General features: G+C 38.1%; 1 protein-coding gene, 6 non-coding genes and 1 pseudogene across 8 annotated transcripts; 7 read left to right on the plus strand and 1 right to left on the minus strand.

The window, feature by feature from the left end:
* Positions 1 to 721: 721 nt before the first annotated feature.
* On the plus strand, positions 722 to 6,706 carry LOC103705623 (small ribosomal subunit protein eS25-like). Its single transcript, XM_008789427.6, has 4 exons — positions 722 to 882; positions 966 to 1,040; positions 1,123 to 1,257; positions 6,362 to 6,706. Exons 1-4 carry the CDS (start codon positions 880 to 882, stop codon positions 6,473 to 6,475), a joined length of 327 nt encoding a protein of 108 aa, XP_008787649.1. The 5' UTR covers positions 722 to 879; the 3' UTR covers positions 6,476 to 6,706.
* Positions 1,958 to 2,079, plus strand: LOC113462815 (small nucleolar RNA snoR86). The gene has a single exon (XR_003385952.3). It is a non-coding gene; the product is annotated as a small nucleolar RNA snoR86 (small nucleolar RNA).
* On the plus strand, positions 2,144 to 2,267 carry LOC113462814 (small nucleolar RNA snoR86). Its single transcript, XR_003385951.2, has one exon. It is a non-coding gene; the product is annotated as a small nucleolar RNA snoR86 (small nucleolar RNA).
* On the plus strand, positions 2,946 to 3,068 carry LOC113462813 (small nucleolar RNA snoR86). Its single transcript, XR_003385950.1, has one exon. It is a non-coding gene; the product is annotated as a small nucleolar RNA snoR86 (small nucleolar RNA).
* Positions 3,133 to 3,256, plus strand: LOC113462808 (small nucleolar RNA snoR86). Its single transcript, XR_003385946.4, has one exon. It is a non-coding gene; the product is annotated as a small nucleolar RNA snoR86 (small nucleolar RNA).
* Positions 3,914 to 4,036, plus strand: LOC113462810 (small nucleolar RNA snoR86). The gene has a single exon (XR_003385948.1). It is a non-coding gene; the product is annotated as a small nucleolar RNA snoR86 (small nucleolar RNA).
* LOC113462809 (small nucleolar RNA snoR86) lies at positions 4,093 to 4,216 on the plus strand. Its single transcript, XR_003385947.4, has one exon. It is a non-coding gene; the product is annotated as a small nucleolar RNA snoR86 (small nucleolar RNA).
* A 1,274-nt stretch (positions 6,707 to 7,980) lies between the features above and the next one.
* On the minus strand, positions 7,981 to 10,964 carry LOC103705633 (putative pentatricopeptide repeat-containing protein At3g11460, mitochondrial pseudogene; annotated as a pseudogene). The gene has a single exon (XR_016400396.1). The product of XR_016400396.1 is annotated as a putative pentatricopeptide repeat-containing protein At3g11460, mitochondrial pseudogene (transcript).
* Positions 10,965 to 11,296: the final 332 nt, after the last annotated feature.

The following is an 11,296-nucleotide window of genomic DNA, read 5'->3' on the forward strand; positions in this document are numbered from 1 at the left end:
GAAATATGATTCCTGGAAAGCAGATTTTTAGGAAGAGGATGTTTGAAAAAGTACTTTTAGCATGTTTGGTTGACGATGGAAAAGTTAGTGACAGATTTTCAGAGTACTTATGTTTGGTTGGCCATCCATTTTTCTGAAAAAGTTATGCGTAATTTTTATTATACCCTTAATAAAAATTAGGTCTGTAATGTCTCTTTAATGCTAAAGGGCTTTTTTAGTAAAAAATAATAATGAAACGATTTCCGATTCAGGAAAAGTAACTTTCTCTTATTTTTCATGGAAAAGACTTTCTCATGAAATGTGGGAATCATATTTTCATAAAAATACAACTTTTTCGCGTCTGTCCTTTGAAAACTCCAATTAAATAAGAGGCATCTCATTAGTTTCTCGTTGAGCACACTTTCTCTTCTTCTTTTCCCGCGAACCAAACGAGCCCAAAAGCTAAACCCTGCAAGGCGGGCTGAAAAATGGACCTTGGTCGGATTGAAGCCCATCAGACCGAGCCCTTTTTGGGCAAGTCTTGGGCCGAAGACTACCAGTGTTGAGCCTGGACCGGGTCTTAAGGTTCGAGCGGAAACTTAGAGTCGGCAATGGGATTTAACTATAAGCCAATATCTGCAAGCGGAATTTTTTGCCCTTTTTCAGAAAAAGAAGGGCAAATCATTTTCAACGGATCCAACGGTTCCGATCGTCCTCGCGTCTTTCATCAGACCTCGCGCACGTTAGTCGAACTCGGCAAAACCCTAGCTCGCCGGGAGCTCTATTTATTTTATCCGACTCCCATAAGATAAAAAGGCCCTCTGTGACGCCGCTGCTTGCTTTCTCCGCTGAGGTCGGCTTCTGAAACCCTAGCAGTTCAAGCCCAACATCCCCTCTGGAATGGTAATAGAATCTTCCTCTTCTCCTTCGGATTCGATTGTACTTGAGGTTTTGATATCTGATCTCTCCTTTTATTCTCCGGACAGGCGCCGAAGAAGGAGAAGGCTCCTCCCCCGTCTTCTAGGCCGGCCAAATCCGGTGGAGGGAAGCAGAAGAAGAAGGTAACGCGATATGGTTTAAGGTTAGTGTTTGGGAATCGGGAGGTTTTGATGTTGGATTGGCTAACTAGGGTTTGAATTGCAGAAGTGGAGCAAGGGAAAGCAGAAGGAGAAGGTGAACAACGCCGTGCTCTTCGATCAGGCGAGCTATGATAAGATGCTCTCCGAAGTTCCAAAGTACAAGCAGATCACTCCTTCCGTGCTGTCTGAAAGATTAAGGGTAAAAGATCTCATATTTATTATGGATCTGTTGTTTTTTTCTGGATTTAGTCGTGATATATGAGTATCTTTGCCAGACTTAGTTGCTGTTGCTTTGCTTGTTTTGATAAAATCTTATAGCATGCTAAACTGCTTTCTTTCTTTCTTTCTTTCTTTCCTTCCTTTTCGATTTATGAACTCACGTTTTTAGTGCTTAAGGGGCTATCTGCTGATACATCTTTACATGATTTATTTCTGAGTGGAACAATTAGATATCGGCTAGGATTTTCGTACTCTCCAGCCATGTATTTTTCATGGTTTGCGCTAAGTAAAATCCACTGATGAAGAAATGAGAAAATGTTCTCTTTGTATTTGGTCTACAATCGATGGCCTTCTTGCTGGATAACCTTTTTTTTGGCGTGGGGGAGAAAGGGGAGGGTGAAGCACACGTCCCTGATTTGATTAAGTTAATGATATCAAGATAAGATATATGGTTGAAAATAAAATGGAGGTGAGGTTAAGAATGATGCAGCTGGAGTGATAGTAGGGGTAAAAGTAGTTTGAAAAGTTTATAAGCTTCTGAAATAGATTTACCGAGTAAGTTCATATGTTTTAGTACTTTTTATATCTAAAAATTGCTTGAAACTAATGGTTATACGAAAACCTTATTTCCATTTCTATAATTGTTTTGTAATTGTAGAATATTAATAAGCCAATTCGCAGAACAAAGTCACCTGACTGAAGTGGTGTACACTTTGGATGAAGGTTGGCAATAATAGTTTGCAAATTCTCCGTGCCTCTCAATTTCTTTGTTTGAAGATGGCCTCGAACAAGTTGCTACATTCTGGTTCTCCTCATTTTGTTTTTATATTTTGTTATTATTTTAGGAAATTCATTAGCCAATTTCACAGCAAAGTCGTCAAATTGAAATGGCGAACACTTTGGATAAAGGTTGGCAATAATAGTTATGCAATTTTCCGTCCCTCTCAATTTTTTTCTGTTTGAAGATGGCCTCGAACAAATTGCTACATTGCAATTCTCATCTGAGTACACAACCTCTGCACTAGTAGGTAGATGATGTTTTTTCCTTGACATCAAAGATCATTTTATGGAGATCTGTGTGTCCCATCTTTGAACGTCATTTCAGGTTCATATATGTTTCTGAAAATCTTTTCCTAAATTTTTCATTCTTTTTGAATTATCTATTTTGAAGATAGTCTAAAATATATTTCTGCATTCGGACTTCTATTTTAGCTTGCCTAGGCTGTTCAGCTTTTTTGTTAGTTTGGCAGACTGCTGGATTGACATCCTTCACACGACCACTAACTAAACTGATCTCCACACTTGACAGCAAGAACTGAGGAACTAAAAGTAATGTTTCAGTGTTGCACCATTGCTGGGTACTTTCAATGCATGCTTGTTGTTCTTTCTTTGAATAGTGTGGGTAAGCGAGAATAAGAATGAGAGCTAACATCATTACCGACTATTGAGGCTTTGGTTAATTTACTAAATTAGAAGGCTGTCAAGAGGGTGAAGCATGCATCCGTGATTTGATTAAGTAAATGATACAAAATAGATTTACTGGGCAAGTTCATATGTTTTAGTACTTTTTATATCTAAAAATTGCTTGAAATTAATGGTTATGCAAAAACCTCATTTCCATTTCTATAATTGTTTTGTAATTGTAGAATATTAATAAGCCAATTCGCAGAACAAAGTCACCCGACTGAAGTGGTGTACACTTTGGATGAAGGTTGGCAATAATAATTTGCAATTCTCCGTGCCTCTCAATTTCTATGTTTATGAAGATGGCCTCGAACAAGATGCTACATTCTGGTCCCCCTCATTTTGTTATCATATTTTGTTATTATTTTAGGAAATTCATAAGCCAATTTCACAGCAAAGTCGTCAAATTGAAATGACGAATACTTTGGATAAAAGTTGGCAATAATAGCTGTGCAATTTTCCGTCCCTCTCAATTTGTTTCTGTTTGAAGATGGCCTCGAACAAATTGCTACACTGCAATTCTCATCTGAGTACACAACCTCTGCACTAGTAGGTAGATGGAGACATCAAAGATCATTTTATGGAGATCTTTGTGTCCCATCTTTGAACATCATTTCAGGGTCATATAAGTTTCTGAAAATCTTTTTCTAAATTTTTCATTATCTTTTTGAATTATCGATTTTGAAGATAGTCTAAAACATATTTCTGCATTCGGACTTCCATTTTAGCTTGCCTAAGCTGTTCAGATTTTTTGTTAGTTTGGCAGACTGCTGGAGTGACATCCTTCGCACGACCACTAACTAAACTAATCTCCACACTTGACAGCAAGAAAAGTAATGTTTCAGTGTTGCACCATTGCTGGGTACTTTCGATGCATGCTTGTTGTTTTTTCTTTGAATAGCGTGGGTAAGCGAGAATAAGAATGAGAGCTAACGTCATTACTGACTATTGAGGCTTTGGTTAATTAACTAAATTAGAAGGCTGTCAAGAGGGTGAAGCATGGATCCCTGATTTGATTAAGTAAATGATACAAAATCGATTTACTGGGCAAGTTCATATGTTTTAGTACTTTTTATATCTAAAAATGTCTTGAATCTAGTGGTTATACAAAAATCTCATTTTGATTTCTATAATTGTTCTGTAATTGTAGAATATTAATCAGCCAATTTGCAGAACAAAGTCACCTGACTGAAGTGGTGTACACTTTGGATGAAGGTTGGCAATAATAGTTTGCAATTCTCCGTGCCTCTCAATTTCTTTGTTTTTGAATATGGCCTCGAACAAGTTGCTACATTCTGGTCCCCCTCATTTTGTTTTCATATTTTGTTATTATTTTAATAAGCCAACTTCACAGCAAAGTCATCAAATTGAAATGACGAATACTTTGGATAAAGATTGGCAATAATAGTTGTGCAATTTTCCGTCCCTCTCAATTTTTTTCTGTTTGAAGATGGCCTCGAACAAATTGCTACACTGCAATTCTCATCTGAGTACACAACCTCTGTACTAGTAGGTAGATGGTTTTTTTTTTCCCTTGACATCAAATATCATTTTATGGAGATCTTTGTGTCCCATCTTTGAACATCACTTCAGAGTCATATAAGTTTCTGAAAATCTTTTTCTATATTTTTCATTATCTTTTTGAATTATCTATTTTGAAGATAGTCTAAAACATATTTCTGCATTCGGACTTCTATTTTAGCTTGCCTAAGCTGTTCAGCTTTTTTGTTAGTTTGGCAGACTGCTGGATTGACATCCTTCGCACGACCACTAACTAAACTGATCTCCCCATTTGACAGCAAGAACTGATCAACTAAAAGTAATATTTCATTGTTGCCACCATCGCTGGGTACTTTCAATGCATGCTTGTTGTGCTTTCTTTGAATAGTATGGGTAAGCAAGATTAAGAAAGAGAGCTACTAACATCGTTACTGACTATTGATGCTTTGGTTAATCAACAAAATTAAAAGGCTGTCAAGAGGGTGAAGCACACATCCTTGATTTGATTAAGTAAAGGATATCAAGTTAAGATACATGGTTGAAAGTAAATTGGAGGTGAGGTTAAGAAATGATGAAGCTGGAGTGATAGTAGGGGTAAAAGTAGTTTGAAAAGTTTATAAGCTACTGAAATAGATTTACTGAGTAAGTTCATATGTTTTAGTACTTTTTATATCTAAAAATTGCTTGAAACTAATGGTCATACGAAAACCTTATTTTCATTTCTATAATTGGTTGGTTCATGTCAATCTTATCTTCATATGCCCAAATTTTCTTCTTCTTGTAGTTTTTCCTTTGACATTTTAAATGTTCCAAAAATCTCCTTTTGCTGGCATTCAGTGAAACTGGAAAATTGGAAATATTTTGACCTAAATATATTAATGGATAGATTGATCTAGATCTGGGACATGTTGGTATGTGGTGTTTTGAGATAAAAGTTGTGTATGCAAACTTATCATCAGGTTTTTGACTGCTGAGCTTTCATACTTCTGTGTTCAGCATATATTGGACTAAACTGTTTCTACTCTGAATAAGCTAGGGCCTGTTTCGTATTGTGATTGCTTTTGTGTTCTTGTTTCCCCTAAAAATAGTGAGATACCAATGGAGATTGATGTTGAAAATAGTTTTTGAACAAACCTAATGCTATTCGTTGATTTTCTTCTCACTCTTTAGCAGTAAATCTTTGCTTCCAACAACTCCAAAGATTTTACGAACATTTTTTTAAAAAAAACAGTAAGTTTTTGTTATACATTTTGTTCAGTCTAGTTCCTTTTTATTCTTGGGTTTTTGAAAACAAAATAGGAAAAGAAAAGCAACAGCAAATAGGCCCTTAGTTTACAGATTCCATGCTTGTGTTGGCTTTATTAGACCATAATATTACCTGCAGACGTAAACTTGGATGATGATTCACTGGTATGCTGTATTTTAATGTCAAATAGTTTTACATGGTAAATAATCTTAAGTTTTTTGGTATCAAATTTCACTAAAGCTGTCTTTATAGTTGTAAAATATTTTTTATCATGATAGGCAACTTAGATGGGACAAGAGTCCTACTCTTCATTTGTCAATTTGATTAAGCCATTTATTTCTTATCTTTGAGGAAGAAGTTGCAAGTATTTGGCACTTCATATGTAAATCCTTCGAGTCTGGCTTCTCAAAGTCATGCAATGTTCTCGTACTTTTTGCTAATATAAATACAAGACCTTGCGTCCTTCATCACATATCGAGCACCCTTTGATGACTAAAGCTAATTCCATCTTAAATAAATACACACAATACAATTTATATTTTAAAGGATAGAAACAGGAAAAGTGCACCTCCTAACAGTTAGTGTTTTTACCAAGCTACGAAAATAATTTAAAATGTTTTTTTAAGGAATCACAACCATACATACTTCCATGCATGTGCATCACATGTGCCTGACAATGGTTTTAGCATTGGTTGATATGGTTGTTAGAATCTACCTGTTCCTTTTCTGTGAGGATTGAGGAATCAGCTCATTTCCATTTTTTCCCTCATACATCTACTAATGGGATGTCAGTATTTGATAATGTTGTTTTCTTTTTATGGAAAAACATTATCCTGGCCTGATTTGTCTAATTCTCTCTCTCTCTCTCTCTCAGATCAATGGATCACTGGCGAGAAGGGCAATAAAAGATCTAATGGCGAGGGGTTCCATCAGGATGGTATCTTCCCATGCCAGTCAACAAATTTACACAAGAGCAACCAATACCTAGACTGGTCTTGCTCCCCCTAATTCTTTAAGGGGTCAGGTCAATTCGCAGTTTCGTTCTTGGTTGATGATGTCAGTTTCCATATAAGAGTTAGTGATTTGTGCTTTTTGTGTCTTTTGTAACAAAACAAGGCCTCTTTTTGGATCCTTTGTTCTGTTGTTGATTAAATTCTGTAGAAGCTAAATGGATTTTAATATTTTATGCTTTGATTTAGCCAAAAAAAAAAATTTTCCATGCTTCCTCTTTTGGTCTTGAAGTGAAACATGGCGGCATGTAGAGGAGGTTTATCAGATGAAGCAGAAGCTTTGGGTATTATATTGCGACTCATGTTGGATACGATTTATTTGTATGGTGATTGTTGTGTGGAGTCAGCTCCGACTTTTTTATCCTCTTCATGGGGCTTGCGATTAATTTCTGACTTGGTTCAAGGGGTTCTAGCCAACTGAATACCGCCTTCGAGCATCAGGCTTGCTGTGAACACTAACAGGAATCAGAGGGGATCAGCCGAGAACATATGAATGAATATACTTAATTTGCTTTTTAGTAAGGGTTATTTTCAGCTTAGGGCTGGATATGTTAATAATATAGGAAATTATCCACTTCAAGGTTGATGACATGGTATTTTGAATGTTTAGAGCTGCTTTCATAATTTTTCAGTTGGAAGGAGAGCACCCGGTTCAAGATCCGGATATGGAAGGACTTGCCTATCTGCTTACAGAAAATCATTTCTCTTGCTTGCTAGTAACTGGGTAACAAGCATTTCCAGTTATATGGCCGTTAGGAGCATGCCTATTTAAAAGATGTCCAGAAATTTATCATGAAATAAGGACAGACGGCATCAACTGGCTGAGATAATTAATTAGTTATGAGCAATTTCATTTTGGATATTGATTAGGTCGAGTCGCCAGCTTAGGAGCTATTTAAAGTTCTACGGTTGGAAGTCTGCTAAAGTTCTAGTTGCATTACAGCTTAATGTAAGGAAAGCTCATTTCTTGTGTATAAAGAAAAGTTTGGAGAAGAGAGAGGTGTTTGTAACAAATACTTCATCAAACACCTTGCTGACAGATGCTAAATTAGAGCACTTGATGTGCATGAAAATGAGTATTCTGAATGAAGAGATGTGTGACGAATTTCTAACGGCGAGGGCTCGGGCAGGGGCTAGATGATTGTGGGGTTGCTTATAGAGATGGCAATTTGATTGGGTCGGATATAATAAAAAATCTGTCAATTTAAACTTGATCTATTTATTAAACAGATCAAAAATTTTAATTAGAGCTTGACCATTTTATTAAACAAGCAATCTAATCCAATTTACAACAGGTTAAAACAAATTAAATGACTTAAACCGTTAAGCATTGCCGCCTATGATTGCCCATTAAGCCTTGAGGAGGATGAGAAGGTGAAGGAGGGGAGAGGCGGCCGGTAGGGAGCCAAAGCTGATGGATAGAGGGTAGATGGTGGCAGTGACGGAGGAAGAGGCAGAGTGGAGAGAGGAAAGGAAGAGAGAATCTTATTAAGATACCTGCTTGGGCAGTTGTAAGTTGTAACTCATTCTACGATCATTTTGATTGCAAGTTAATCTGCCATACAATAATCCTTAGTTACACTTCAATGCATAATTCGGTGCAATTTAAGTTGCAAGCATCCAAAAAAGTAGATTACCTTCCACCTACAACTCGAGTTGGCTTATTGGAGTCCAAATAACTTCTTACTGTATTATCAAAGTTCATGTCCATAGGGAATGCTTGAAGACTAGATTTTTATCATCATCAAGTCTTGCACACAAGCATATAGTGTCCGTAAGTATCTATTATGGCTTGTATATATCAAATGGGTCATCATGACAACCATAAATGCAGCTTGTTATCATGCCACATGGCTCTGCTGTTATTAATCTGAATTTAAGATGGTTCAATGATGGAATTATGAGCAATGACTCATAATCTCTGTAATGGCAACACGCTGCTACTTCACGTCATAATACCAAATATTGTAACCGAGGATGATTTCAACCTGATACTGGAAGGAATGGCAACATTCAGTTGCTGGATTGTACAATTTTGTCTTCCCTGCAATCTCCCTTTCATTTCACCAGCAATCCTTGCATGAACAGTTGCCACTTCCAAATCTATGAAACCGGCGCAGGTCTCTTAGAATAATCTCCCTTTTATAGATCCTGGATGCATGCTTAAAGGCAGAATGGCAGTCCGCACATACTCTCAAGTTCTTAGTTATTTTGATGGGGATCCCATCAGGTATCTTAAGAAGCCCAAATGCCAAGGCTATCCTCTCACTGTGTATAGCAAGCCTCTCACTTTTCTCGATCTCCTCATGCAACACCAAGCTGGTATCAGGAACATAGCCTTCTTCCTTCAACTTCTCCTCGATCTCCTCCATCTTCTTGTATATTTTCTTCCATTCAGGATGTTTGGAATCACCTACAACAAAGGAATGAACAATTCCGCCATTCTCAATAGAACTGCACCCTGCTTCTTTCAGAATCTTCTTCTCTTTCATCACCTCTCTCAGTTTCTGAGCATCTGCCCATCTACCGCTTCCTGCATATATATTTGTTAAAAGAACATAATAACCAGGTTCCCTTGGCTTCAGTTCGAGAGCCTTCAGTGCAGCCATTCTCCCAAGCTCGACATCCTTGTGAATTCTACAAGCACCGAGCAGCGCACCCCAAGCAGAATCATCAGGTTCTGAAGGCATAGCTTTAATGAACTCAAAAGCTTCTTTAAGCCTCCCAGCACGCCCAAGTAGATCCACCACACATGCATAATGCTTCGTCTCAGGAACAAGATCGTAATCCTTGCTCATGGACTTGAAGCACTCCAATCCCTCTGCCACCATGCCTGCATGACTGCAGGCAGAGATCAATGAAACAAATGTGCTGCCATTTGGCTTCATTCCATCGAGTTGCATCAATGCGAACCATTCCAGTGCATCCATCACTTGGCCATGGAGCCCGAAAGCATTAATCATTGCATTCCATGAAACTATGTTTCTCTCAGGCATCTCATCAAAGACGCATCTAGCCTCTGCAATACAACCACACTTTGCATACATGTCCACAAGAGCAGTGCTCATGATGATATCCAAATCAAACCCATTTTTAATACTGTATCCGTGAACCTTCATTCCTAGTTTAATATGCATCATATCAGCACAAGCTGGTAGTATGCTGGCCACTGTGACCGCTGTGGGCTTAACACCATGAGCTTGCATACAAATGAACAACTCTAAAGCCTCAGCAAATTTCCCATTTCGGGCATAAGTTGAGATCATCACAGTCCAAGAAACAGCAGTCTTCTCCAGCATTTCATCAAAGAGTCGACGGGCAGTTTCCGTTTCCCCACATTTTCCATACATGGCTATCAGACTGTTGATCACTGACTCCTTTATCTCGATGCCTCTCTCTATAATCAATTTATGCATAAGCTTCCCTTCTTCTAGATCACCAAGCCGACCAACTGCAGGAAGTACTGATACCATAGTAGATGAACTAGGCTGGAAACCCAGCTCTATCATCCATTTGAAAGCATCAACTGCTTCCACATCCAACTCATTATGAGCATAGCCCGCAATCAAAGCATTCCAACAGACAGTGTTCTTCAAAGGGATATTATCAAACACTTGTCGGGCGATTCCCACCTCACCCAATTTCATATAAAAGTCAACAAGCGCCGTCGAGATATGAACATCAGGTGTGAGCCCTGTCTTTATTATCCTCCCATGAGCTTCCCTGGCCTCAGAGAGCGCAGAGAGAGCAGCACATGCCTTTAGAATGAACGGGAAAGTGAACTTATCAGGTGGTGGAGAATGACTGTAGAGCATTTGGGAGTACAAAAGGAGTGCTTTTTCGGGGAATCCATGAGTGGAGTAGCCTCGGATCATTGCATTGTAAGCAAATTGGAGTTTGGATGGGATTCGCTGGAAGCAGAGCTCAGCAGAGTCCATTTGGTTGAAGAGAGAGTAGAGGCTGATGAGCTTGATTTGAACTTGGAGTGCTTGCGTGGATCGGGACTTGATGATTTGAGCATGGATTTGCTTGAGAGATTTGGGGCCTGTGACCCTTTGGAGGAGAAGGGAAGGAGGGATTGGTGGTGAGAGCTTAGAAGGTTTAAGGATGGTGGAGGGGATTGAGGTGTCAGGAGGAGTGGAGTTGACGGCGGAGAGATGGAGAGCTGCCGCCATTTTCTTTCTTCTTTTTTAAATTTTGAGTCACGCTTGGAGGAACCCAACGGCTATCAAGAGGAGGATGGGAAAGGTGGTATGATGCATGTGCATGTGAATTTGTGCATGCTTTTGCTAATTTATAGATCTTTTAGAATCGAAGTTGGCTCAAAGCCTAAGAATGCAAAAATCTTGTAAAATCTAATAGCGTGGTATTTTTGCTGCTCGTTGCTTTTGAACAATTGCTTATCTAAATTTTGAACTTAATCCAAATTAATCGCGTTAAATTAGAGTTAAGATCCAAGCTTCAAATATCAACAGGCCAACTTGGACCTTGTCGGTTTACATGAGCATCAGCATGGCAAGCTCCCTCGAACTTAAACTAGATGCATACACTTTGATATTGGTTTAACTTTGAGTCTCATGGCATAATAATGCATAATTATCTCTTTGAATTTCTCTTCCTTGCTCATGATACTTGTAGATTCTACACCAATTCCTCAAAACATTGTTATAGTTTTTTCCTTAAAAGAAAGAAATAAAGAAATGCATCTCCAAAAATTATGAGTACACCTACAAGATTATATGAATACAAAAATTTTAATCTCATGATACCAAGATAAATAATTGACGATGCTAAGAAAT

This window comes from Phoenix dactylifera, chromosome 4, assembly GCF_051530095.1.
Source record: "Phoenix dactylifera cultivar Ajwa chromosome 4, Ajwa_hap1_PhDact_Kaust_v1.1, whole genome shotgun sequence".
In the NCBI taxonomy this organism is placed as follows: domain Eukaryota; kingdom Viridiplantae; phylum Streptophyta; class Magnoliopsida; order Arecales; family Arecaceae; genus Phoenix; species Phoenix dactylifera.